At 41.6% G+C, this 25959-nt stretch overlaps 1 protein-coding gene across 1 annotated transcript in view; it reads right to left on the reverse strand.

Annotated features, from left to right (window-relative positions):
* Nucleotides 1-4421: 4421 nt before the first annotated feature.
* Nucleotides 4422-25959, reverse strand: part of APAF1 (apoptotic peptidase activating factor 1) — a 59060-nt gene continuing 37522 nt past the window's right edge. The window contains exons 19-27 of the mRNA XM_004675779.2: nt 24016-24141; nt 22359-22478; nt 19259-19375; nt 17147-17272; nt 14237-14356; nt 13841-13966; nt 13054-13179; nt 9461-9607; nt 4422-6478 (exon numbers count right to left, since the gene is read on the reverse strand). Of these exons, the coding sequence (XP_004675836.1) occupies nt 6332-6478; nt 9461-9607; nt 13054-13179; nt 13841-13966; nt 14237-14356; nt 17147-17272; nt 19259-19375; nt 22359-22478; nt 24016-24141 (1155 nt within the window). The 3' untranslated portion in view covers nt 4422-6331. The remainder of the gene's footprint in view (nt 6479-9460; nt 9608-13053; nt 13180-13840; nt 13967-14236; nt 14357-17146; nt 17273-19258; nt 19376-22358; nt 22479-24015; nt 24142-25959) is intronic.

Here is a 25959-nt window from a genome sequence, read left to right on the forward strand (position 1 = left end):
GTTGTGGTCCCTAGTTGTCCAGTGAGGAAACTGGAGAGAGGTTTGCCCCTTTTAACGTCGAAGGAAAATGAGACAAGGACGGGAAGCAAGTTGGCAGAAAGAACACAGATCCACGTGCCACAGCCCTGCTGTGAATGTGTAGTGACCCCTGTAGTTTAATGTAGGAACAGATTTTGCAGGAGCAAGAAGTCGCTACCTTCCCTGGCTGATGCTTTATCAGAGAATTGAGGCCGGGTTGGGCAGTGGCCAAGTGCTAGCAAATCCAAAACGCCCCTCAGTCTCCGCTGTCCACTTAATTCTGGGCGGGGCAGGGAACCTGGAACTTCCCCTTTTCCTGGGGACCACCCTGTTACAGTGAGGCATGAAGGGATGAGGAAAATGAATAAGGAACTGAGTCACTGAAACAATGTGCCTGGATACAGCCATGGACAGAAACCCTAGCTCTGGCTTGGCTGCCAGGCCCAGAGTGGGTTAAGCTCTCTCCTTCTGTTTTCACATCAGGAAGATAGAGCTAACCTTGCAACTTTGTTGTGAAGCTTCAATTAAGTCTTTAAAAAAACAAAAAAAAATAGCTTCCTCTTCCTCCTAGAAAAGGGTTCAGGTATCTCAGAAAGTGACTTGACAGAGCAGGGCAAACAGAACCAAGAGGAAGGGGTTAGAACCGCTGCTAGTTGAAGATGAGCCGGAAATGACGAGCACAGATCAGAATCTTCCCCTGCTGCTGAACCAAGCTCTGACATTTAGACTGGTGTCCACAGAAAACCCACTTCTGGTTGAAACCAGCACGCAACTTGTGCCTCTGTGGACCTTCTATAAAGAAATCAGAGTTGGATTCTAGCCTTGGCTTGTCTGCAGTCAGTTCACGGGCTGTCCCCCTCCCTCAGTCAGTGAGGTAGTCTAGCCTGCGAATCCACTCAGCGAGTACCCAGTGAGGGCCGGGTATTGGCCAGGATGAGGAGGAAATAGACCTCCAGGTGGGCAACGTAGTGCTGGCAGGGTGTTCTCCAGTTCCAGCAGCTTCTCAAGGACACCCGGCCCAAAGTCGGGCCTGGAATGCTCACTTAAATTCTAGCCCTGGATGATGGGAAATTATGCAGCAGGTTATCGTTTGTTGTGATAAATGGTAGGCCGCCTTACATGTGAATCTGGTAGAGGAAAATGATGTCCTAAAGGAACTCTGCAGAGTTCTGTGGACTCCACCCCGTACTCCAATGATCAGAAACTACAACTCCCAGCAATGCCATGGAGAGAACTGCAAGGGCCCAAGGGTGGAGCTAAGCAGGCATTCTGGGACTTTTGGGGAGATATAAGGGAGCAAGGTGAGAGGCTCTGTCTCTGGACCGCATGGCTCTGTGGACTGCAGGCTCTTTCTGGACTGAGTAGCAGGTGGCTGGTGGTTTGGCTTTTGAGGAGCTATCAGTGTGTTATTGGAGTTCCAAGTCAGTGGAGCTGGTAGGATGTTCTAGTTACCTTCTATCTCTCTTTCCCTGGGTTGTTCCTTTTCCTTTCCCCTTTGTAAATAAACCCATTATTGACCCTTTTTGTGTGTGCCTGCAGTACAATTGAATTTTAAGCGTGTGGGTGAGGACCCACAGACAGGCACCCAGTTCACATTGGGCTTCCCTGTAACAAAACAACAATGTGAACCAGCGACTCACTGTTTGCAATTAAAATGAAAATTTTGCATGTTCTGGTCTTCAGGTCATTGGGCTCAGGAGCTCATGGTTTCCCCCAAACAAGTTCAAAGTCCTGAACTCTGATGTGTCTTGAGTTTGATTCAAGGTCTTCTGCCCCTTCTTTGTGATTGCACACAGTGACGTTAACACTTCTGTGGGTAAATTAGCCAAGTAGCAGCTGGTTTTCTAATCCAGGCATTTTATTAAATGTCTGTCCTGTCTTATATGCAAGGAAGTATCCAAGTGCCAGTGTTCAGGGGACTGTGCAAAGAGAGCTGTCAGAAACTGTTGCCAGGCAAAGGATGCTGGGACCCAAATAGCACCAAGGGATGTTCATCCCACACTTTCTCTCTCATCTAACCACTGGGGTAGGTACTTCGTTATCCTACTAATCCTCGTAATCACCCTGAAGAAAAACCTGATGGCCTTGTTAGAGAAGGCAATTGATTTTTTTTTTAATCTATTATCCTCATTCTATCCCTAACAACTAAAATGTATTTGATTGCCTGCTGTTGAAAGTAGTGCTTGGCACACAGTAATGTTCAAGGCGTCTGGCTACATAAGTGTCTGATGAACCAACACAGTTTGTCCAAGGTCACACTTAGTTGAGTAGCCCACGGCCAATGCAGTCACTTTACCACACTGAGGTGCAATATTTAGTCTTAGCTGGCCATTCTATGTGGGCTGCTCATCTCATCAGTCTGAGGCTCTGGCCTCAGCCTCCAACCTCCTGCCCTCTGTCTACATGTTTTATTGCCGATCTCAGCTGATCCTCTTGTTCCAAAGATCTTCAGTTCACACAGGTGACTGGGATGTACAGCTCCGTCTTAGATTTTCCCCCACTAACTCCAGAGCTCACCACCTCACTCAGCATCCCCACTAGGATGCCTAATAGCCATCTCAAACTTAGTCTATGACCAAAAACTTGCTACTTCTGTTACAGGACAGGGAGGGGGGCACCCCAGTCCCTCCAAACCTGCCTGCTCTAAACAGGTTCTGCCATCTGCCACATGAAGACAAAACATATAAGACCTATAAGGAACTTTGATACAATCAAGCAGTGTGCAGTACAGGGAAGACAAAGAATAGAGTTTCTAAAACACCCGAAGTCACCCATCCCCTCGTGGGTAAACGTCCACCCTAGGGACTGTTCCAAAGCAAGGCCTGAAAGCTGCCACAGGTCTAAAGCCCCTTATAGCAGGGGCCCATGGAAAAGGGTCAAAAATGGCCAGACAAGTCTGGGAGGAAGAAAAAAATCAAGTTAAAGGCTCACATAGTTGGGCCCTCCCTGGTGGCACAATGGGTTAAAGTACAGCACTATGAAGCTATCGGCAGCCACTGTAACCAGGGAAGGGACACACATGGTGTGGCAGACCTCTCCTGACCCACCTGCTGCTCCCCTCACAGTGTATTTCAGTACATCTGCCTCTTCTGCTCCCCACACTGTTTCTGGTGAACCCCCTCAACCCCCCCTCAACTCTGGCCTATACCCCAGTTCTGGAATGCATAAATATATATTTAAAAGAAAAAAGCTGCCATAGTTCTTCCTGGGGCACCCACATCTGTGTCACCCAGTCCAGGGCCACGAAACAAGAGCTACTTCTTCACATCTCTCTGCTCCCTGAGCCTCCTCGGGTCTCCCTCTGGCTCTCCACCCTGCTTCCTTCCTTCCTCAGTCTGCTCCCCACATTCTTCTCCCTGCTCAGCCCTACCCTCCTTTGTGTGGGGCAAGGACCCTGGAACCTTCCCTTCCTGGGGACCACCTGTTACTCTTCCTCTGTCAATGGCAATTCTTTTGCCCAGCTGCTTGCTCAAGGTTTGCTGCTTGGCAAACCTTGGTCTCAGTGGACTCCTAAGTTTTACCCAACTAAGTTTACTAATACTTCAAAACATAACCTGAATCCAACGAGCCACAACTTCTGCTGCTTCCATGCTGGGCTGGTCCCAATTCATTTTGCAAAAACTTCTCCATTGGCGTCTCTGCTGCCACCCTTGTCTGTCCCCTCCCACCTCCACCATTTTGACTGACAGTCATTTAGTTCCCCCTGCAAGAGTAAGCAAGTTTGAAGTGTTGATCCGATTGTTCCACAGCTCAAATTCTTCCTCTGGCTCCTATCTACTCTCAGAGTAAAAGCTCTTACAATGTAGGAGCCTCCAGCGTCACTGTCTCCAGTCACACGCCCCTCACCCAGGCTCTCCAGCCACAAGGCCTGTGGCCAGCCCTGGCGTGTCCCTCCCTCAAGTCTGCGCTTGCTGGACTCAAGCCTGGAAATGCTCGTGTGGCTCGTCCCCTCCCCCAGCATCTCCTTTTCGATCAGCAGCAGCATCTAACACCGCAACCCCTCCCTGTGTACACAGGCCAGCTCACACCGCGAGATTTTACTGACTCTTTCTCTGCTTCTCCTTAGCCCGCAGCTGAGGCTGGCAAGGACTTGGGTCTCTCCCTGCTGCCGCCCAACACCGTCAGCAACGCCAGGCTGTGGTGGATCTCTGTAAGTACTTAGTGAATGAATGGAAAGAGTGAGGAGAGAAGTGAATTCTCTTCTTCACAGGCTCTGCTCCAAGCGGCCACAGTGGGCAGCAATCAGTTGAAGCGGGAAATTTTGATGGAATCTGTGCATGGCCGATAAAGTGCCAGTAAAAAGGGTGATGGGCTGCAGCTTAAAGCACATTTGTTTTCTCACTGACAGATAAAGGACAAACAGGGCGTCTGAAACAACCCAAAAATGCTGCTCAAAATATTTTAGGAATTTTATTTTCATAAAATTTTTAAAATTCATTTTTTAAAGAGGAATGCTAACATCAAAAATAGCCTATAAATTGTCATGAAATCCACCAGTTGAAAACATACAAGACACACACACAATTAAAAAAAAAAACTTTATGTATCCAAACACAATTTAATTTCCAATACAGAAAAAAAAAATTACCAGAGAAGAAAAATGTTGGCCTGCAAATTACAAAAAGGCCCCAGCCCGTGCAGCTTTGTCACACTGCCTGTCTTTCCCATTTTTCTTTTTAATTAACTTTTAAGACAAGGGCCAGTCAAGGTTTTGAAAAACTTGACATTTGTTGTTATACTTTAACATTTAAATTAACAGTGAAGTGACTTTTAATTCCCAAATGTATTACTTTATGTTCTGTGCTGCAGAGGATGTGAGCTTTTAAACATTGTCTGCAATCAAATTATGACTTACATACTCTAAGCAGTAAATATTTACAGAAACTTTTCATAAAATGAAGATTTTCACATCACATTTGCTTAAATGACAGTAAGTCTGTAAACTGCTTCTTCAATGCACCATTAAAAGAAAAAAAAACTCTTCAAAACATAAAAGATCTTATTCACTATTTATGGTTCCCTCAAATGCGAAGTAGGAACAGCTAATCTAAAATATGCCCGGGAGGGCCTATTCCCCCACCCGCCCCAATATGCACCCCCAGAACTGGCTCACTGCTCAGCTGCTGGTAACACCAGTACTCACTGATTTAGTTCCTGTTGCAAAAACAAAAACTTTTGTAATATTTAATATATGAACCACATCTGTTAATTCATTGACATTTCCCTTAATATATTTTAAGGAAACCATTTAGGTTAAAATTTCAATTAAAGTTCCTAATCAGAAGGTCAAAAAAGTTATTAATGCTGATGTGCTTTTTCCCTGTCAAAAACTATCTTTCCTGATTAACAACCTTAGAGGGAGAAAAGGGCAGTTGGGGAAAGGAGAAAGGGAGCAGGGGAAGGTTAAAGGGAAAGGGAGACTTGGAAGGTTAAAAATGACATTTCTAGAGATGACAAAGTTGCTGGAATTGCATCAAAAACCATAGACAATTATCTTGAGCATTACTAGGAAAAATGTTGACAATGCCATTTATCTAAAAGAGATTAGAAGGGATTTTTTTTACTGTATTTCTTAGCAAACTTTTATTGTTAAAATGTATGATTGACCATGATTAAATGTACCTTCCAATTATTCTGATTTTCTAACATTAACTGTTGAGCAACTGCTTAAAAAAAAGAGCAAGCAGGTCAGTGCCCCTCAGACACCAGCACCTATGGCCTGTGGCTGCCATTGCAAGTGAGGAAAAGGCAGTTCACTTTCCCACACATAATTTTTGCTGCACAGAAAGTATGTGAATTTTGGATCTCAAAAGTTCTGAGTGAATTAAAGAAAATGATGCAGAATGTGTGCAGTCACAATATTTGTAAAGCAAGTTTAAGGGGGTGCAATTAAGCTCCAAGCTTATATCTGAGAGAACCATGTCCCCTCGAGGGAAGCGTGGTTCAGCAAGCAGGCCGCTGATGCCTCCAGGCACGGCCTGCACGATGAGAGTATTACAATAGTTTCCTTCAATGTAATTATGTTAACCAAGTTGAATGCATCAAGAGAACTTTACCAACAGTCTAACAAGGTACATATTTACATTTGCATCTTTAGGACAAACTTAACAATAATGATGATTATGAAAAACAAGATTATAAGGTATGTTCATTTGGGGAAAAGCTACATTAAATATCATTCATCCAACCACAAGCACTTCTGTAATGCAATACTGCAGAACAATTCACAGTTTTATGAAGAGTTGAAACAGTTTCATCAGAATTCTTCTCCAATTCAAAATCAAATGTTCAGCCTATATTAAGGCTTAATATTTTACTCTAAAATCTGTAAGATATATAAAATGCCAAGGTTATCAACAGTCACACATGTTTTGAAGTCGGGGGATACGTGTATTTTCTTCAGGTTGGTTCCGTTTGTGTAGAAGGTCTGTGAGGACTCCCCAGTGACAACATTCCACCACTGTCAGAGAAAACAAATTTCTCATTAGACTGGTGATTATACTGTGACAATTTACAGTGCCAGCCAGGCCCTCTGCCCTGTACCCCCACTCCCAGAGAGCAGGACAGAGGCCCAAGGCTCAGTGCTGCGTCAACCTGCTCGGCCTTTCCTGACTGACCTGGAAAGAGCCCCGCAGCTACCCCAAGCCTCGGTCGGCGGCAGAGAAACTTGCCCCACTGCGAGCACAAGGGGACGGTGAGTTCACTGCGGCCCGCTGGATGGGTGGCCCACAAGCGCGTCTTTCTCGGTGGGACAGACAGAAGAATGGCCCCTCCCTTCCCTCAAAATGCCCCTCTGCGCGCACAGACGGCCAGGCTGGCAGATGCCAGGCCAGTCAGAATAGGGTCGTGGGAGAGTGTTCTCCACTGAGACTTTCCTCTCACCAAGAGTGACTCAAGGGCCTGTGACCAACTTTCTTCATAAAATCATCTATCACTCAGTTGCCAAGTAAATATTAAAATCCCAAAAGTAGCATATGCTCTGGCCAAGCCGTTCCTTTCTCCTCCCCAGCACTGAATTCACTGCTGACAATATTTACATTTGTTAACCAAGCAGAGCCTGAGAGCGACCCATCTACCTCAGAGCTGCCAAGAGGGAAGAAAGATGATGCACATCGGCAGCTCCTGAAAAGCCCTCAAGTACGCCAAGATCCCCAGTAGCACCAAAACAGCAGTGGGGTCCCTCACTTTGGCACCCAGGCAGTGCCCGCACCCTGCTTTGTGCATGGGGCTACGTCAACTACTGACGCCGACGATCAGAGACAGTAACTGGTAAAGTACAACCTGTGGGGGGCAGTAAGCCTCATGTTTGCATGTTTACTTGAGGCACTAACTTGAAGATTTCCAAAGCTGACAATTTTGCTTTGAAACTGGCAGGGTAGTTAGGATTGCAGAGGACACATTCCACCGAGCTGAGAGCGTGCATTAGCTTCCAGCTGCTACGGGCACGGCAGGAGGAATGAGGTCCTTGAACATCACCTAGTCCAACCACCTCATCTCACAAATAAGGAAAACAGGGCTTTGTCACCCGTCCACCATGACACCAATAGCAGGAGGCAGAGGTGAAGTTTCTGGCTTCCAAATCTAGTGCTCCCACCACCTTCCGCCCTAGTAAAATGGATCACCACTTGGTTTGAGTATGGACTAAACACAGTGATATAACAGGAGCAGCTGATTGGGGGGAGGGGGGGCAGAGGATTTGGGGGGGCGGTGAAATTATTTTCCATGATACTACAATGGTAGATACATATCATATCCATTTCTCAAACTCACAGAACACACACCAGCAGGGAGCCATTATGTAAAAAACTCAGGCTGATGATGATGTGTGAAAGCACGTTCATCAGTTGGAACAGATGTAACACTGATGGGGGGAGGATGCATTTGTGCAGGTGGGAGTATGTGGAGATAGTACTTTCTGCTCAGTTTTGCTGTGAACCTACACTGCTCTAACAGCCTCAGTTAGAAAAAGCCTAGCAGGTCACATTTCTGCAGGACGCACTGCGTCACAATAGGTACGTGTTTTGTGGGTATTAAAGCCTTTAACCCTCTCTACTTTGAGGTAAACATTGTACCAGTTTTGCAGATGAAAACATTGCAGATGAGACCACATACTCTCGTGCAGTCTCAAAAAGCCAGAAGCAGGGCCAGACTGATTTCAGGCAACCAGCCCTGGCTCACGCCCCTGACGGCTGCACTCGGCTGCAGCTGACGGCCAACCTGAACTTATCGTCATGTAGACGCTATTCAAAGCTGCCTTTCCTTCATAAATATGCAGGAATGTGGACTTCTTGTCATTCCAACAGTGTCTGCTCTGTGGCATAACACAAGTGCAGCTAAATGATATTATTTATTAACTTATAAATAGCAATAATTTTCAAAGAGCTTTTTTAGCTACTGCGTACCTACTTTATCTTACTGACATTTAATTTCTATAGCTTAGATTCTAAAGTAAACAGTCTCAAAGGCTGATTTTCTTGGACACTGCAGCAGCTGTTCCTCTTTACTTTTAATTTTCTCTGCACTTGAGCACGGTCTCATTAACATGCAGGGAAGATGATGCGGACTGGGCTACACGGTAATCAGTTCACCACGCCAGTAGTCAACCCCCAGGGGAAGCACGAGGCCACTCAGGTCGACAGACTGAGTGTACGCTACAGGCTCTTCTGCCCACACAACATAACTGCTACACTACAGACATCTATGCTGCTGCTTTATTTCAAGATTCTCCAAGAACTCTGGAAACCTTGATGTTCTTAGTGTCACGTAAGCCAGACTCAGGATTATGTGACTGCCTTTAGGGGACCCAGAGTATCAAATGACTAGGCCGCTAAGAAGCTCAGTATCAAAGCTGGGCAGTTAGGTCTTACAACAGTAACAGCGCTCAAAGCTGGCAGTGTCCAACAGTAAGACAGTCATGTTCCTCCTCAAAGGCTCATCCTCCTTTATACAAAAAGAAGACAACTGATCATCTCAGAATCCCCTAATAGCTCAAATTAAAGATGTACCCCAAAAGGTAGAGGTTAACACAGTATTTTGTAGACAGCACTGTATTTTCAAGGCAAATGTGTAAAGGGATCATCATACATGTCCTCTTGTGAAGCTAAAAATTACCCTCGAGTTATCTTTTTACATGCTTTCAACCAAAACAGTTTTTAGTGAAGTGAAAATAAAATTAGTTAAAACACCCTACTTGCCAGTGACTCTGATCACCTAGGGCTTTCTATCAGGCTGTATAGTAACTCTGGACCGAGTAGGTTCTTAACACTGTCATCGAAACAACCAAGAGCAGCCGTGCAGAGCTCAGTCCTACACAAAATGGAGATAATGGTCACTGCCTTCCACTCTGCTGAGTTGTATGAGGCCCAACTGAGGAACAGTTTCTGAAAATAGCCTAGGAAATGGAATATAAGGTGTTTTCTTTTAGTCTTGGAGGAGCTCTTACCTTAAGATATCCTCCAGCAGAAACAAGCATTTTGTTATCTGGGGAAAAGCGAAGGTCAGTCACCCAGCCTCCGTGGGTAGCAGCTCCTCCTTCTATTGAAATTGGAGCACACAAATGAAGAAGCTTCCCGTTTGAGACATTCCATATCTATGTAAATATGACATACAATTCATTAACAGGATTATCTAGAAGTTAAAAAAAACATATATAGGGCCCTCCCCGGTGGTGCAGTAGGTGAAAGCACAGCACTAAGAAACTAAAGTCAGTTCAGCATGAGTTCGATCCCCGGAGGTGACCCACATGGCCAACAGACCTCTCCTGGCCCGCTTGCCGCTCCCCTCAGCAAGCCTATTCTCAGTTGGCCTATTCTGCTCCCCATTCTGTCTCTGGTGACTCCTCTCACTGCCCCTGCACCTCTGGCCTGTACCCCAGTTCTGTGTGCATAAATAAATAAACCCTCAACACATATATATATATATATATATATATATATATATATAAAATCATCTGGAAATCTTTCCTAAATTACAAATATTATTTCAATGATACCTTAGGAGGAAATCTTTTTAGGTTGTCTTCTTTCCTATTCAAATCTTAAAAAACACATTACTCAGAGTATTCATCATTAATGATACTACAAAAAATATAAAGGATTTAAAGTGACTGATTAAAATACTGTGGCTCTTCTCACTTAATAAAAAGAACTAAGATTATCACCATTGTACAACCTCTAAAAAAAATTATTAACCTTGGCAATTGCCACTAACAACACAAAAAACAATCCAAAATCTACTTTCAGATGTAAATAAATGCTGCAGCTATCTGTAACAAAATACAGAGAGAGAAACATGTTCAATGCACAAGACAAACAAAATCAGATTATAGGGGAGTCCCCAGGACGAGTGCACTGTGGACCAGGAGGAAAATGGAGAAAATGGGAGGAGTTTAAGAGACATAAGTCGACTAAGTCCTCACCTTTTTAGAGATACACATTAAGTATTTACAAATTAAATGTCATGATATCTAGTTACCTGTTACATATATATCTACATGATATCTACTGATTTTCAAAATAACCTGGGATGCAGAAAATTAACCTTGTAATGATAAACGTTAAAGCTGAGTGATATATCACAGTCTACATATTCTCTCTTTCTTTTGAAAATGTCCAGATTTTTAAAAAAAAATTACAGAAATAAAATACAAATAAGGAGTAATACAAGAAGTAAGAAATAAATCTTTTAAAAGGGGCTAACAAACTACCTCAGAAACACAAGGAACTCAAAATATGGAACTGGGATAATTTTGCAGTTGTGAGGATATGGATGAGCCCTGAGGGTATTATGCTAACTATTAAGTCACACAAAGAAAGCCAGTATCATATGACCTCTTTTATATGTGGATTCTAAAAAGTTCAAAAAAAACCCAAAAACACCAAGCTCACAGAACAGACTAGACCGGTGGTTGTCAGAGATGAGGTGAGGGCAGGAAAAGTGAGGAAAGAGACCTGAAGGCACAAACTCCGGCCATTAGATGCAGCACGGGGATATTGTATGAGTCTAGAGTCAACACTGTATTTATTGCCTATCTAGAAATTGCTAAGAGAGCAGATCTATAAAGTTTCCATTGCCAGGGGAAAACATATAACTATATGTTCATGGATGTTAACTGGACTTACTGCGTTCATTTGACCACATATACTAATACAAAATCATTATATATATCTAAAATGAGTAATATTTTATGTCAAGTGTATCTGAGTAAGAAAAGAATTGTAGTTAAGGAGTTCCCACTAAGAATGCCGATCCGGGCCCTCCCTGGTGGCGCAGCGGGTTAAAGCACAGCACTGAGAATCTAAAGTCGCTTCCGCATGAGTTCGATTCCCGCCTGCCCCGGAGGTGACCACATGGCGAGGCAGACCTCTCCTGACCCGCCCACTGCTCCCCTCAGCAGTGTACTTCATCAGTCAGCCTGTTCTGCTCCCCACTGTCTCTGGTGAATCCTCTCAATCCCCCACACCTCTGACCTGTACCTCAATTCTGTAAGCATAAATAAATAAATCTAAAAAGAAAAAAGAAGAAAGAAAGAAATACAGGTATAAATAGCAAAAGAAAATAATCAGGCAGTTCTTCTTGCCTATTTGCGCCTATGCAAGTGTCTTTTCCTCTCCTGTCTCTTTCTAATAAACTTATTCATTAAATATATATATGTAAAAGAAAAGAATCAAAATCATCACTTGCAAATATCTACCAAGAAAATTCAAGAGAACCAAATGGAAAAATTCATTAAAAAGAATAATGGATAGGGCCCTCCCTGGTGGCGCAGCAGGTTAAAGCACTGCACTAAGAAGCTTAAGCCACCTCCTGATGAGTTTGATCCCCGCCTGCCCTGGAGGAGATCCACATGGCGTGGCAGACCTCTCCTGACCCGCCCACTGCACCCCTCAGCAGTATATTTTGTCGATCTGCCCACTCTGTTCCTGGTGAATCCTCTCACCCTCCACATCTCTGGCCTGTACCCCAGTTCTGTATAAATAAATCTTAAAAAAAAAGAATGGATATAAGATAGCTACAGGTATATAAGCTATATATATTCTCTTATATCTAGTTGTCATGTACATACGATAGCTATACATAACACAGACATCTTATGTGTGCATGCATATGTATGTGTATGTATGGGTTTATATATGTGTGTGTACCAAAAATTTCCCCATATTCTGAATTATGAAATGGACAACAAAAAATTTTAAGAGAAATATATTCCTTCAGGGGCTTCTACAAAAACACTGCCCCATAAACAGTCAAATAGCCCTTTCACCCAAAGATGAGAACTCAAACACATGAACGTCCCCCCACAGCCCTGCCTCACTGACAAGTGAGATTGTACAGAGAAAGGTACTCATGAGAGAAAGGCAGTTACTTAGGGCTTGTGAAGAAGAACCTTAACTGTCCAGAAAGCCTGTGGGGTATGGCCACTCATCTTGGAATCTGCTCTTCTGCATTATCTGCCTATTCCTTGAGTTTCAAATTCTCCTTTGTAAAAAGAAAAATTAAAGCAGTACTCTCCATATGTATAAAGGTCTCCAAAGCAGCCATCCTCAACGCCCAGACATTTTCCAGCAACTGTCCACACCTTCCACCAGAGCCGGAAGCGACAGAGCCACGAGATGGCAAGAGACCACTGTAAATGCTGATTCTCTACTGCATACAGCGCTAAAGATATCTTTTCTCTCAGTGCTGAAAACAGCAGAATTTGTAATTCATTGATAGTCTAGATAACAGAATTATCTCCCTCAAATTCTTCTACTAAAAACAACCATGGCTCAAGTCCAAGAACTGAGATCAATCATTGTCAAGCTAATAGCAGAACCAACTGCAAATAGCGAGGGCCTCTGCCTCCTTCCATACATGGGCGATGCTTCGCTCTAACTCTAAAATGAGTCCTTTTCCACAGTGGAGTGCAGCTTGAACACAAGAAGCAAAACAAAGAAAGCCTCATCCATCCGGAGCCTGGCCCGCACCTCCCAGTCACAGCAGCAAAGGCCCCTGCAGGCAGAGGGGAAGGCCGGGCTGCCCGCCCAGGCAGCCTACCCTGACTTCTCCGTTGTCATCTCCAGTCGCCAGCAGGGTACTGTCCACAGAGAAGACTGAGCAGCGCACGCAGCCTTTGTGGTCCTTCAGTTCATGAAGAAGGGAAAAGTCTTCGAAATTCCAAATCTGGAAGGCAATGAAGACTGCTGAGGGACAGCTGTCCACTTGAAATAAGCACTGCACATCCTGCTTCTGAGTTAGCAGAAATTCAACCACCTGGATGGCCCTACATCCAACAGTTTATAAACTTCCAAGTTTCAACTTGCAACTACATTCATTTTCCTGAGTGACTTTTTACAAAGTAGGTTTTATCAAGCCAAAGCTAACAGCATGCAAAAAGAAGGGCAGGAGAGGCAGCGGCGAGGCGTTTGCCCCGAAGCTGCCAGGTGATACACGTGTTTCAGGAGGGCACTCGGGCAATCAGAGGACCAGAGCTGGAGGAGGTGCAGACACTGGCAAAGCCCTCAGTGCAGAAAACGGGAGAGAATGGCCTTAGGGATGGGGACAAGGGAGAAAGGGAGGACCCAAGACAGAGGAGTAATCAAAAGGGCATGAAAGACAGGACAGAGCCCAAGGCAATTCCAAGGTTGGTAGCTTGAAAAAAATGCAGCCAAGAAGCATCATTTTACTGGAATATGATTTTTGGAAGTGTCAACTTACATAAGTTATATAAAACTTTACTGCAGGTATGCAACAATAAGAAACAGATAAGTAGAAACTGCACTACTCCATTTTATACATTATTTGCCAACGTGTCATTCACCCACATTGTGAGTGGCTCACTTACCTTTGCCGTCTTGTCGGCAGAGGTAGACGAGAATTTGGTAGCATCGGGAGAAATATCACAAGAAAGTACTGTATCCTGATGACAGACAAAGTCTTTTTCTATTCTCCCATTAATAATATTCCATACCTTTAAAGAAAAAGTCAGAAGTTGACTGAACATTCTGTATGAGCACAATCAGCCAGACAGAGCTATAACACAAGAGCCTGAGCACGTCAGCTGTTCTGACCTCTCTCAGTGCCCTTCAGTGCTCATGCTCATAAACACACAGCAGATGTAGGTGAGTGCAGTGTGGAAACAGAAAACGGGCCTGAAAAAATAGAAATTTTTGAAATTCAGGTAGTAACTTAACATCCATCTGCTTCGCCTGTTGTAAAAGAAACCCGCGCTTCAAATTACCTTCACCGTTCCATCAAATGACCAAGAAAGCAGGCTTGAGTTTTTCAGGAGCCTAAAGTCTTTCACTGCTTCCTGATGGGCTTGCAGAAAGACATAGTCCTCTGATTGCCAATTCCATACCTGAGTATCAAGAAGTAAGTCTGTTATAACCCTGTAATATCCCAGTAGCAGGGTGGGGGAGTGTGTGGTCACTTGTCTCTAGTGTTTTACCCTCATGGCACTTCAGCAACACAAAGAAGAGAACCAGGAAAGAATATGGTGTCCCATTTTAAAAGAGAGAAGAGAGAAGAGAAAAGCAGAAGTTAATTAACTTCATTGGGAATAAAAAAATACTTTCCTCTTGGCACTCCCTAGTGGTGCAGCGGGTTAAAGAGCAGCGCTAAGAATCGAAGGTCACTTCCGCATGACTTCAATCCCCGCCTGCCCCGGAGGTGACCACAGGGCGAGGCAGACCTCTCCTGACCCGCCCGCTGCTCCCCTCAGCAGTGTACTTCTGTCTGCCCCCAACTCTGTCTCTGGTGAATCTTCTCAATGCCCCTGCAACTCTGGCCTGTACCCCAATTCTGTATGAATAAATAAATAAATCTTTAAAAAAATTAAAAAATACTTTCCTCTTAAATAGAATTTGTTTTCTTCAGTTGCTTGGAGAGCAGTTAGTGATAGAGAAAAGCCACAATGTGCAAGTGAGCTCACCATCTGATTAAATTTTCGAGAGACAGTTACCCCAGTTATATATTACAGATTTCTTAACCCACAAGCAAAGCAAGTCTGTAGACTGTAACTCCACTGAAGCCACTGAATGCTTCTGGCACTAGTGCCTGGGAAAGTTGGCTGACCAGCAGCTTTAAATTGAGCCATGGAAGGTCTCTAAGTTTTAGAGATCTTCGTTAGCCCAATGGTCACCTTCAAAATGACCAAAGAGGGGCCTCCCTGGTGGTGCAGGGCTTAAAGACTCAGCACTATCAAGCTATCACCAGCCACTGCAGCACGAGTTTGATCCCCAGCCAGAGAGCTGACCCATATGGTGCAGCAGACCTCTCCTGTCTCACCCACTGCTCCCCTCAGCAGTGTATTTCAGTACATCTGCCTCTTCTGCTCTGTCTCTGGTGAATCCTCCCACCCTTCCCCCTATCTCTGGACTACACCCCTGTTCTTGTATGCATAAATAAATAAACCTTTAAACAAAATACCCAGAGATGATACAGTATATTAGTTTTCAGAGTGAACTACAAAAACAACTCAGGCACAAGAGAAGAAAAAGAATTAAAATAATATGAATAACTGGAACAAAATAAACCAACGAAGCATATCTAATGCATATAGGTGAATGGAACAGATTTATTTCTATACTATGTCCATGTAAAGAAAATTGATTATTATTACATTAAAATGACTATTTTCAGAGTCTTATTCATCACTATTTGAAACTAATTAGAAATGTATTTAGCACCACTGTGTAAGAAATATGAATGAAGCAAGTTTCAAGCATAAAGAAAACTAACAATCTAGCAAAGAAAAGGGAAAAAAATAAAAGAAGATCTGAAATAGAGATAAAAGTTCTGTGGAATTCAAAAAAGCAATGCCTTAGAGAAAACTTGGAGATGCTGGGGCAAAGTCGGCCTCAAGAATGGAGTGAGAGAATGAGTCTCAAAACAGCACAGGAGCAGGAAGACCTGGAAAGATCACAGGGCCTGCTCTTAGTTTAACCTGGTTGGAGTACTTGGTATACAACAAGAACAGTAAGGAAAAAAGGTTGGCAAGATACTGGAAGCAACAGCACAGACGGCCAGATGAAGCTCAGCTTCTGAGTGCAATCCGCAGGCAACAAAACAAGCTTTTATCTTTAACACCAGGAGTGGGAAGATAAAAATAGAGATCAGACACGGCCCCAGTATCCTGGGTCTAGTTTTCGGCTAGTAAGGTTAAACAACAGAAAAGTCTTTAAGGCTTTTGCTATCAGGATTAGTAAAAACTACTAAGAAAAAAAACATTTTTCCTCCTTCATGCTCCACATTCAGCAGCCACCCTCTCTACCAAGTCCTGACTTGCAGAGCTCACCATCTCTTAGTTTAAGAATGTTTTCCCTGAAGAAGGATATTAAGGTATCCTTATCAAGAGAATAGTAAAAAAAAAAAAACAAAAAAAAAAAAACCAAGTAACACAGGGACATGAAGGTAAACATCAAGAGAAACAACTAAAAGCTAAAAGTAGTGTTTCTATAGAAAGAACCTGGGAGGCCTGTTTCATACTAAGCCAGGTAGTAATTAATATTCAAGTTTTGTAAGTATTACATAGTACTTAGGTGCAAATAAATTTTAAAAGAACATATACAACAGGCCTGAAGTTTCTACAGCCATAATTCTTCCTTAGGATAAACTATTCCTTTGTGGAGGATTTCATTCTGATAATAAATATCTTACTCTTAAAAGCAAAGAATTAAATTACTTTAACCAGATTTTACTACTGTAAAAAATGTACACAAATATGGCCAAAAAGTCTGTGGTGATGGCACATGGGTGATTTGGTGATGGGAAACCCAAGGGGATTGCAACTGAAATGGAAAAATGCACAATATGTAAAAATAAACTAAAAAAACCTGGAAAAAAAATATGGCCAAAAGTGAGCCTATTAATACAAATCCAAGCCCCAAATTAGGAGAAGAGGTCAACTAATCCTTGATTTTCAAAATAAACAACCTTCTAGCAGAAGGCCCTAAGTCAAATTGCCTGCCTCATCCTAAGAAAAATATTGAACATAAATTGGTTTCCTTATCCTATGTGCATAATTTGAATGTATGCTGAAAGTAATGAGATTTTTTAAAAATGCTTCAAATGCATACCAGATTTGAGCCATAATCAGTGTTCCTTTGCTAGAGTGAGTGTTACATGTGTTAGGAGTTCAACCCCTCACCTGAATTACAGGGTCATCCGCACTAGAAATGAGAGTCTTCCCATCAGCTGTGAACTGCATGTGCCGCACAGTGCTCTTATGCCCAATTCTGGACTGAAAGGTCCTGTTGTTTAGGGGTTCTAAAATCTTCAAAGCAGAAAACCACAGAAAGTTAATACAAAGAAATTCAGCAATAAGCATTAGGTGTTAAAGACATTAAGTTAAAATTAGACTACAGTAATGTTTGGAGTTTCCATCTCATAGTGCGTGCAGTTTAAAGGAAGACACACATGGATGGTAGGCATATGCACACCCACACCACAAAATACAACACTCACTGAATCATCAGTTGACAGCAGGAACCAGTGGTTCTTCTGGGTACTCAGCTACCAGTGTATTAAACGATTGGCAATCTTGGCTCAGGCTCCAAAAGGAAAACGACATTTAAGATGGATGAAGAAGAAAAAAATTCCTAGATGACAGACAGGCCAACTCTTTGTAAAACAACACAGAGTCAAGGAAAGACTGGCTGATGTGGGAGACAAGAAATGGAGAAGAAGGGATGAATAAGAGGGGGGAGAGGGGTGTGCTAGGCACTGAAAAGATGGAAAAGGGTTGACAACTAATATGCCAAATGCAGAGATGAAGAAAGAGGTAAGAGAACTCAAAAAGAATAACCCTGCCTAAATGTCACGTTTCTCAAGGGGTGGGCAGGACCGCAAAGCAGTTGAGCACAGAGGCCTAAGTTTAGATTCAAGCTTTGCCACTTATTTTATGAAAGATCTGGAAAGAGTTTAGACATCTATAAACCAGTAGTAATCATACCAAGCTTACAGAATGTTACAATAAATCAATGAGAACATCTGGTATAGTAAACAACTGATAAATGGTGGTGGTGGTTTGAAGAAACTAGGCTGAACCACATGAAACTGCACTTTCACAGGCCACAATCAAATATTGGTAATTGTATGTGACTCAACATCGTTTGTATTATTTGATGACCGCGAGGAAAATAAGGATATGGAAAAGAACGTGTGTGTGTGTGTGTGTGTGTGTGTGTTACTTTCTTAAACTGTCTGTATAGCTTATGTTAAAATCTTCAATGGTAAAAGCAAAAAGAATGCAGCTAGCAAAGGCTCGGCAGCAAGGTAAAAGAAAGGAGACCCAAGGACCCGCACAACAGGCTGAGAGGCGAGACGGTCTGGCAGGGAGCTGGCGGTTCATCAGTAAATGCACAATCATCCCTTGCTCACCAAACCTCCACAACACACTTTTTTCAGAACCACACCCATCTTCACAATTAATCATTTTTCACAATAATGAAAAGAAAGAAAGTGCCTTAACCTCATGAAGCAGGCTACACTGGCCACAGAAACACACAGAACACAACACAGCGAGCACGTGCCAAATGCTTCCCTCACCTCATACATACAATAGTCACCTGCTTGTGGGACAATCTGGACTGGGAAATATGTGTGTGATTCCTTATGAAAATGAATCCAAAGGAAATATATGTGACTAATGCCACAACTAATAAATTAAGAAAAGCTTGAAAAGAAAAAGTGAGACCATTTGATGTCCTTTGAAAAACTATACAGTCTGGAAAAAAAAATCTTTTTTTTGCACAGACTTTCAGTTGCAGTGAAATTAAGTTTTTAATTATACTTTTATTTATTTGATAAGGATTTTGGGTAGCCAACAGGTGTTATTCTGATAGCAAAAACAGAACTGCAAAAATTGGACAAACAGGTAAGCAGAAGGCAACCCGACACTGCTATTTCCAAGGAACCTTATTGGTCCCAAAATGGAAACAATTTATGCCCTTGTTGTTGAAGGTCTAGAGGGGGAGAACATCTCTTTGTATAGTTAATGGCTGATAACGTTTGGCACTCTTGGAGAAAAGCAGTCTAGCTAGAAAACAATCAACATGAAAGGCCAACAAAGTCTGGGCCGAAGGACAAGGCAGCAGGTCTCAGCGCCCGCGCACCCGGACTATAAGACCCTCCCAACCGACAAAGGCTGGCACGCAGGCCACAGAGAGACTCAGCACGGAAGTCTACCAAGGCACACGTACAACGGGCCCAGTCCACAGCGCCTCCACACAAAAAGACTCTGAAGACGAGATCCGAATACCTTAATGGCTCCTTCTTCATCTCCAAGTGCAACGTACTGAAGATGGGGACTTAGGCAGCAGCAACTAACTTGGGCTTCAGTTAGATGATCAGTCTGACCTGTTTTTCCATTAATGAGCTAATGAAAAATGAGGCACAATCAGTTATAGCCTGTAACAGCAGTTTCTGTTCTTTAGCACAGAAATTTCAGTTGAAAAAATAAAATAGACAAGAGCTCCCCAGGGCACAACAAAGCCCATCCTGGTCTCAAAGCTGCATTTAGCACGTCGCACTTTCTTTTCATTTCACTTCTGTGGTTCAGATACATTTTCATAAAATAAAGTGCGCGCTAAAGGTTTCAAAGGCAGCTGCTGCTCCCGCCCTGAGGCCTATCTGTGTGGCCTGCACCCCACAGCCAGCCCTGCACCCTGCCTCCCACTGCTTCCCATGGCCTGTCTGGAGAGGCTAAAATATGTTTTCTGGTATTTTTCACAAGGGGGTGTTGAAACTGAGACAGACATTACACAAAAAGATAAAATTATAATGGTTTTATATCCTCTAACTTACTTTAAAACAATGGAAATTAAGATTCTTTCCCATTTCTTTTGCTAGGGTAGGGATATTGGAAAAGTATCCATAGCAAAGTTTGAGTGTCAGATTTGCAATGTTTAAACAAAGATTTTTTAAAAACAAACAAAACAAAACAACAACAACAAAAAAGATCACCAATTATCATAATCTGTAACAAAGCTAATGATTATTTTAAAAATCCCACTGATAAAGATACTTTCACATTCAACTAAAACATGTGACTTAAGAAATTATTTCTCAAGTTTAAATCAATTATCAGATACTTATCTCATATGTCACAACCTAGAAGTCTTGCATTATTTTCAACATGAAATACAGAGTCAGGCACAAGGATTATAGGGTCAACCAATACTATAAAGTATTTTACCTAGCATGTTCTGTCTACTAAGACATTCAAAATGAAAAGCTGAGTATCATCTTTCTCTCAAAAATCATTTCCATTTTTTAAGTAGTGACCACAAAAAGGCTTTGTTCAGTTAAACAGAATTACTGTCAGTTTATCCTTTCAACTCTCCCACAATAATTACCATGGAGTAAAATGATACTTCACAGTCAGCTGAGTTGTTTTCTAAGTTTCGCAGTTGAGACAACTGTTACAGAAAGGCTGCACAACTGTAGTAAAGGCAACACCAGCAGAAGGACACTGAACCGGACAAGAAAAGAGCAGTGCAAAACACCCCAGGAGAAGTAAACAGCCTAGTAAAAATCGGTTATGAGCAATTCACATTCATCTCCCCAGAAAGAAAGGACATTAAGAGCTCCTCATCCACGTATTAAAGACAACAGTAAATGCTGCAAAGAACAAAACAAGTCATTTTTGAAGGTGTCTCACAGTTTGAGTCTAACCCCCACAGTTGACAAGAGAAACTACCACACACAATTTACCTCACTCCTCAAGCTGGATCCCACCTTGACCCTATAACCATTTCAGGCTCACTAAGATACAATGGACCACTCCATGCATAAAGTAAGACTTAGAAAAGTGATATAATTTACTCCCATTACAGAACCTGCTGATGATAAAGCCTGAACTTGCACTAGGGTCTCCTGAGTGAACAGTCACAGCTCTTTCCGCTGTATCAACCTGAGCTCTGCAGCTTTAGAACATGTTAAGCCGTCCTGCCCTCTGCCAGTCTGTCTCAAGCTCTTGTTATCTCTCAGACCTTTCGTGGACTCGTGCCTTCTATTTCTCTCTACTCTGCCTCTCTCTTCTCATTAGCTCTATGTCACTATCTCATCTCATTCTCCCAAACATGTTTTTGTCCCCTCCTTTCCAATAACCCAATCAAGAAGTATCAAATGCAAAAACAGCATAAGATCCCATTATCACTGCTAAAACCTTTCCCTAGAAGTTAGTAAGACCCTTTGTAAATGCATCTGGAAGAAAGGTTAACTCGGATTCATGCTAAAACGACAGACTAGAAGAAAATGGGTAACAGGAGCATTAGCCCGCAGTGTCCCTCCCAACCCAGTGTCTTTCAAGGACTCCTCAGGGCAAAGCAGAAGCTTACATAGAAGTCGCTTCATCTCTACCTGCTGCTCTCGCTACTTACCACTCTTAGTTGGGAGCCACTGCCACCTCCTACAGTGTTCCCCTACTTGGCTGTACTACCTGAAGGCAGTACCTTCATCTGACCTTTCATGAGGTGTTTGCTTTCTCCTGCTGCCACTACCTAGAATGCTCCCTCCACTTCCAGGGGTTTTTCATCAATCCAATGCCAAATGTCTGGAATTCCACAGATCAACACAGTGGTGCAGACCTGCTCTGGAAGCCCCAATTCCACAAAACTGGAAAACTACTCTATTACCAACCACTCAAATTACCACTCCAGCCAATGGATCTCTGAGGCTCCTTTCCTCTCATCCAGTCAAAAAAATGCCTTCAACTCATGTATTCCATTCTTTCTTGGAGAAGGGATAGGACAAGCTAGAGTAGAGCTATCTGGGTCACAAAGTGATAGCTCTTTTACCTCATGACCCTTTCCTTCTCAGGGAACACAGTCAACATTTAACAATTCTTTTTTTCTCCCTGATAATTATTTCTTGAGCAAATGTGTGAGTAAATCAATGATGCACAGGTGTATTTCAATATGTACAGTCCAGCTCCTTCTACCTCAGTTCCAATGGGTCAGATATTTTTTTACTTAAGGTGATTTTCGTTCTTTCAAAGAAAAAAATCTTTTTTCTGCTGCCATTGGCATGATCATTTCCTGGGTACACCCTAGCAGGCACGTCTAAGTCACTGTAGTGGACAAGTTCACGGTGGTCCTCAGAATAAGACTCCTTGCAAGTCAAGGAATGTGAAAAGTCAGGGGAGGGGTAGTATCATTGTATTTAGTTCTAAATAAGGTATATCTGAGCCTAAGCTCAAGACCAATGTGTTTACTCAACCAATACCTGGTGAACATCTGGTAGATATTAATACAATCATGCCTGACCCCAAGTCCAAAAACAGACAAGGAGAACTGGGAACTGGGAACTATGAGTTCAATCAGACCAAATTCTCCAATGGTTTTCTGAAAAATACTTACTTGCAGATGTCTTAGGTTGTCGGCTGCAAGAACCATCACTTCATTTTCTTGAAACATGACATCTATTTCTTGCTTTAAGACAGTAGCAGAGTTCTGACATACTTTCCTTGTCTCCCAGAGCTGATTAAGAGATCAAAAAAACCAAAATAAGAAAGGTGTGTCTGTGAAATAATGTAAAGACAAGTCTTAGTCTTAAAGCAAGATACAAACCAAACTTCACACTAAAAATGCACATGATACTAGAAATGTTTTCAGTTATTAAATTATAATTCAACAATAATAACTAGTTGTTATTTACACACCACACTAAGAAGCAGTTAGTGCTGAAAGTAATGGGTGCTAAAACCAAAACACCTTTTGTGAACTCTAGTTACACCTAACGTCGTGACTTTGGGAAGATTACTTAACCTAGTGCTGCTCAAAGTAAGGACCCTCTGCTGCTCTCCAATCTTCTGATGCTGAGATAAAAAGCCAGAATGTAAATCTGCGACATCACTGAACAACAGTATTATCGGCATAGTTATACAGATTCTTTTTTTTTTAACAAGAGTTTCCTAATGAAGGAAGCAATGCACTGACTTACATTCTGGCTCAAACTTATTGAAATAGTACTTTAAGTAGCACCAACTTATGTTTCTGTCTGTTTCTTTGGCAGCAAAAAGAATTAAACTAATACATGTGCAGCACTTTCCACAATGCCAGGCATACAGTAAATACTAAATAAAGTTTTGAACTAAAACTTATAAAAAACATTGTTTATTAGATGGTACAAGGTCTAACCAGGCTTTCTGGCCTCAAAAAGGTTATAATCTAAGATGTGTGAATAAATCAGAGTAGCAGAGTATTGACGGTTAGAGTAAATCAACTTTATACTTAAATTTTAAGCAGATTTTATATGTAAGAAAATAACAGAGTTATATGAAAATTGAAGACATTTCCCAAAATGAATACTAGGAATAGTATAGGAGAGACAAAAGAATATAGTATATTCCTAACATAAGAAACCAATAAGCAAAAGTAGAGAAGCAGGGAAATACAGGTTGTTTGGGCAATGTGACCAGCCCCATGCCCTATAGGAGTAAGCCAGAAGGCAGACTGGAACAGAATGAAGCTATGCTATAGAGAAACTTAATGGCAGGCTTGGAGACATACTTATCTTGGCAGGCAAGAGAGTCACATGACTAGAGTGTACAATAGGAACATATCTTGGAAGCAACATGCAGCAAACCAAGAAAAAAGACTTAAGGCAAAAGCTGATACAAGAGTAGCAACAGGTAGTGAGCATCTTAACTTGAAATACATACTAGAACATGCAAAGGCAGAAACCTATTAAAACTGGCAAGGATTCACATGTGGGAATTCAACATACAGGAAGAAAGAGTCAAAATTCTGATAAATCAAAGGAAATATACTTAAGTTAACCAAAATACAGTTTAACCAGTGAACTGACCCATGGTACTATTCAATAAATGCATACTAGATCAATGAGACATTAATATAACACATGTAACAGCACTTTCGAAGTGCTGTTCATAAAAGTAAATTGAGTAGTCTCCTTGTTTTACTTCCCCCAATACTTTGCATCAATGTCTCAGTATGTAAGAGGTCTCACTTATCATGAGTAAATTTCTAAAATAAAAATCACAACATATCTCACCCTGATTGTCTGGTCATCAGAAGATGTCAAAAATGATGATCCATCAGGAGAAAACATCACACAATGAACCCAACTTAAATGTCCTCGGCAATCAGCTACTTTTAAACATGAGTCCATATTCCACAACTACAGAACAGACACAGCATAAAGGAAATGAAATTTGTAAGCATTTTTGAATATATGAAGAATACTGAGTACAGCAAAAATGATCCAGCCGTTCCACTTCTGTGACTAAAGCTCAAATTACACTAACAGAAATACAAAGTGACTGTAGAAAAATTACTTATTACATCATTATTTTTAATATCAAAAAATCTCGAAAGAATCCAAAAGACCATCAATAGGGCAGTTATTAAATAAATTACATCAGTCACATTATTGAATACTAATGCAGCCATAAAGAGTAATGAATAAAACTCTATGAAAGACTAGTCTCTAGTTTATACTGTTTATGAAAAGAAAGCAAAGAACACACAGACACATCTAGTTCTTCAGAAGAGTATCTATACACATACATTATATTCTATAGTAGATGAAAAATAAGTATATAAATATATAAACAGATATTTGGAGGTATATGGAGACACAGATTTGAAATATATACATATACATATATCTGTTCATATAGACACAAAAAGAAACACTGGAATGTTAAACCAAAAATAAAAATAGTTACTTAGGGGAAGGAAAAAAAAAATGAGTGGAGAATTATTGGTAGGAATGCAAATTGGTACAGCCATTATGGAAGATGGCACAGGAGTTCCTCAAAAAATTTCAAATAGAATAACCACAAGATCCAGTTATCACACTTCTGGGGTATTTATCCAACGAAAACAGAAACACTAACTCAAAAAGGTATGCAGCTCTACCTCATTGCAGCATCATTCACAAAAGCTAAGGTATGGAAATAACCCACTTGTCCACTAATATGGACATGTGAATGAAAAGAAAATATATACTAAGTGCATTATTATTCAGCTATAAAAAAGAAGGCAATCTTGTCGTTTGCAACAACATAGATGGATGTTCATTACATCATGCTACATGAAGTAAGTCAGGCAGAGACAAACAAATATTATATGACCTCACGTGTGTGGCATCTAAAAAAAAAAAAACTAAACCAAACAAATCCTGTCTCACAAACAGAACAAACTGGTGGTTGCCAGGGATTGGACTGGCTGGGCTGCTTGAGGAGGGAAGAGGGGGGAAGGTACAAACTTTAAGTCATAAAATAACTTGTGGGGATGTAACCATGGCATGGTGACTGTGATTAGTAAAATACTGTGTTACATACTTGAAGGTTGCTGAGAGATCTTAGAAGTTCTCATCACAAGAAAAAAGTTGTAAGTATTATGGTAACAGAGGTAATTAGACTTCTAATGATTGTTTTGCAATATGTACAAATATTGAATCATTATGTTGTACACTTGAAACTAAATGTGATATGTCAATTTACCTCAGTTAAGAAGAGTGAAGTGGAAGGGACAGGGATAAAAGTAAGATCTTCTCTGAATATAGCTTATTGCACCACTTTGATTTGGAATCATGCTTAAGATTTATCCATTTTTTAAAAACAACAATTTTTAAAAATGGGATTTATATAAGCATCTTTCTTATTCAAACTATTTCCGACTGTCATCTAATCCTCATTTCAACTGACTACAAAACCCTACAATGGATGAGTGTACTAATTGTACATGTACACATTTCTCTCATTATTCATGTGTATTACAAATTGCCAGTGTCTGCCATCAGCCTGGCTATATTTTGTTCTGAGTCCTGCCGTAAATTACTCAAATATATTCCAGTCTAATGAAGTATCATATGTACCTGAGTTCCTCTCATTACTCTCTGAATTACAGACCTACTTTATGATTTCAGAACTAATACAGACAAAACAAGTACCTCATCACATGCCCAGTGGTTTTCAATCAGTGAGTTTCA

Source organism: Condylura cristata, unplaced genomic scaffold, assembly GCF_000260355.1.
Source record: "Condylura cristata isolate star-nosed mole 26May11 unplaced genomic scaffold, ConCri1.0 scaffold00004, whole genome shotgun sequence".
Classification (NCBI taxonomy): domain Eukaryota; kingdom Metazoa; phylum Chordata; class Mammalia; order Eulipotyphla; family Talpidae; genus Condylura; species Condylura cristata.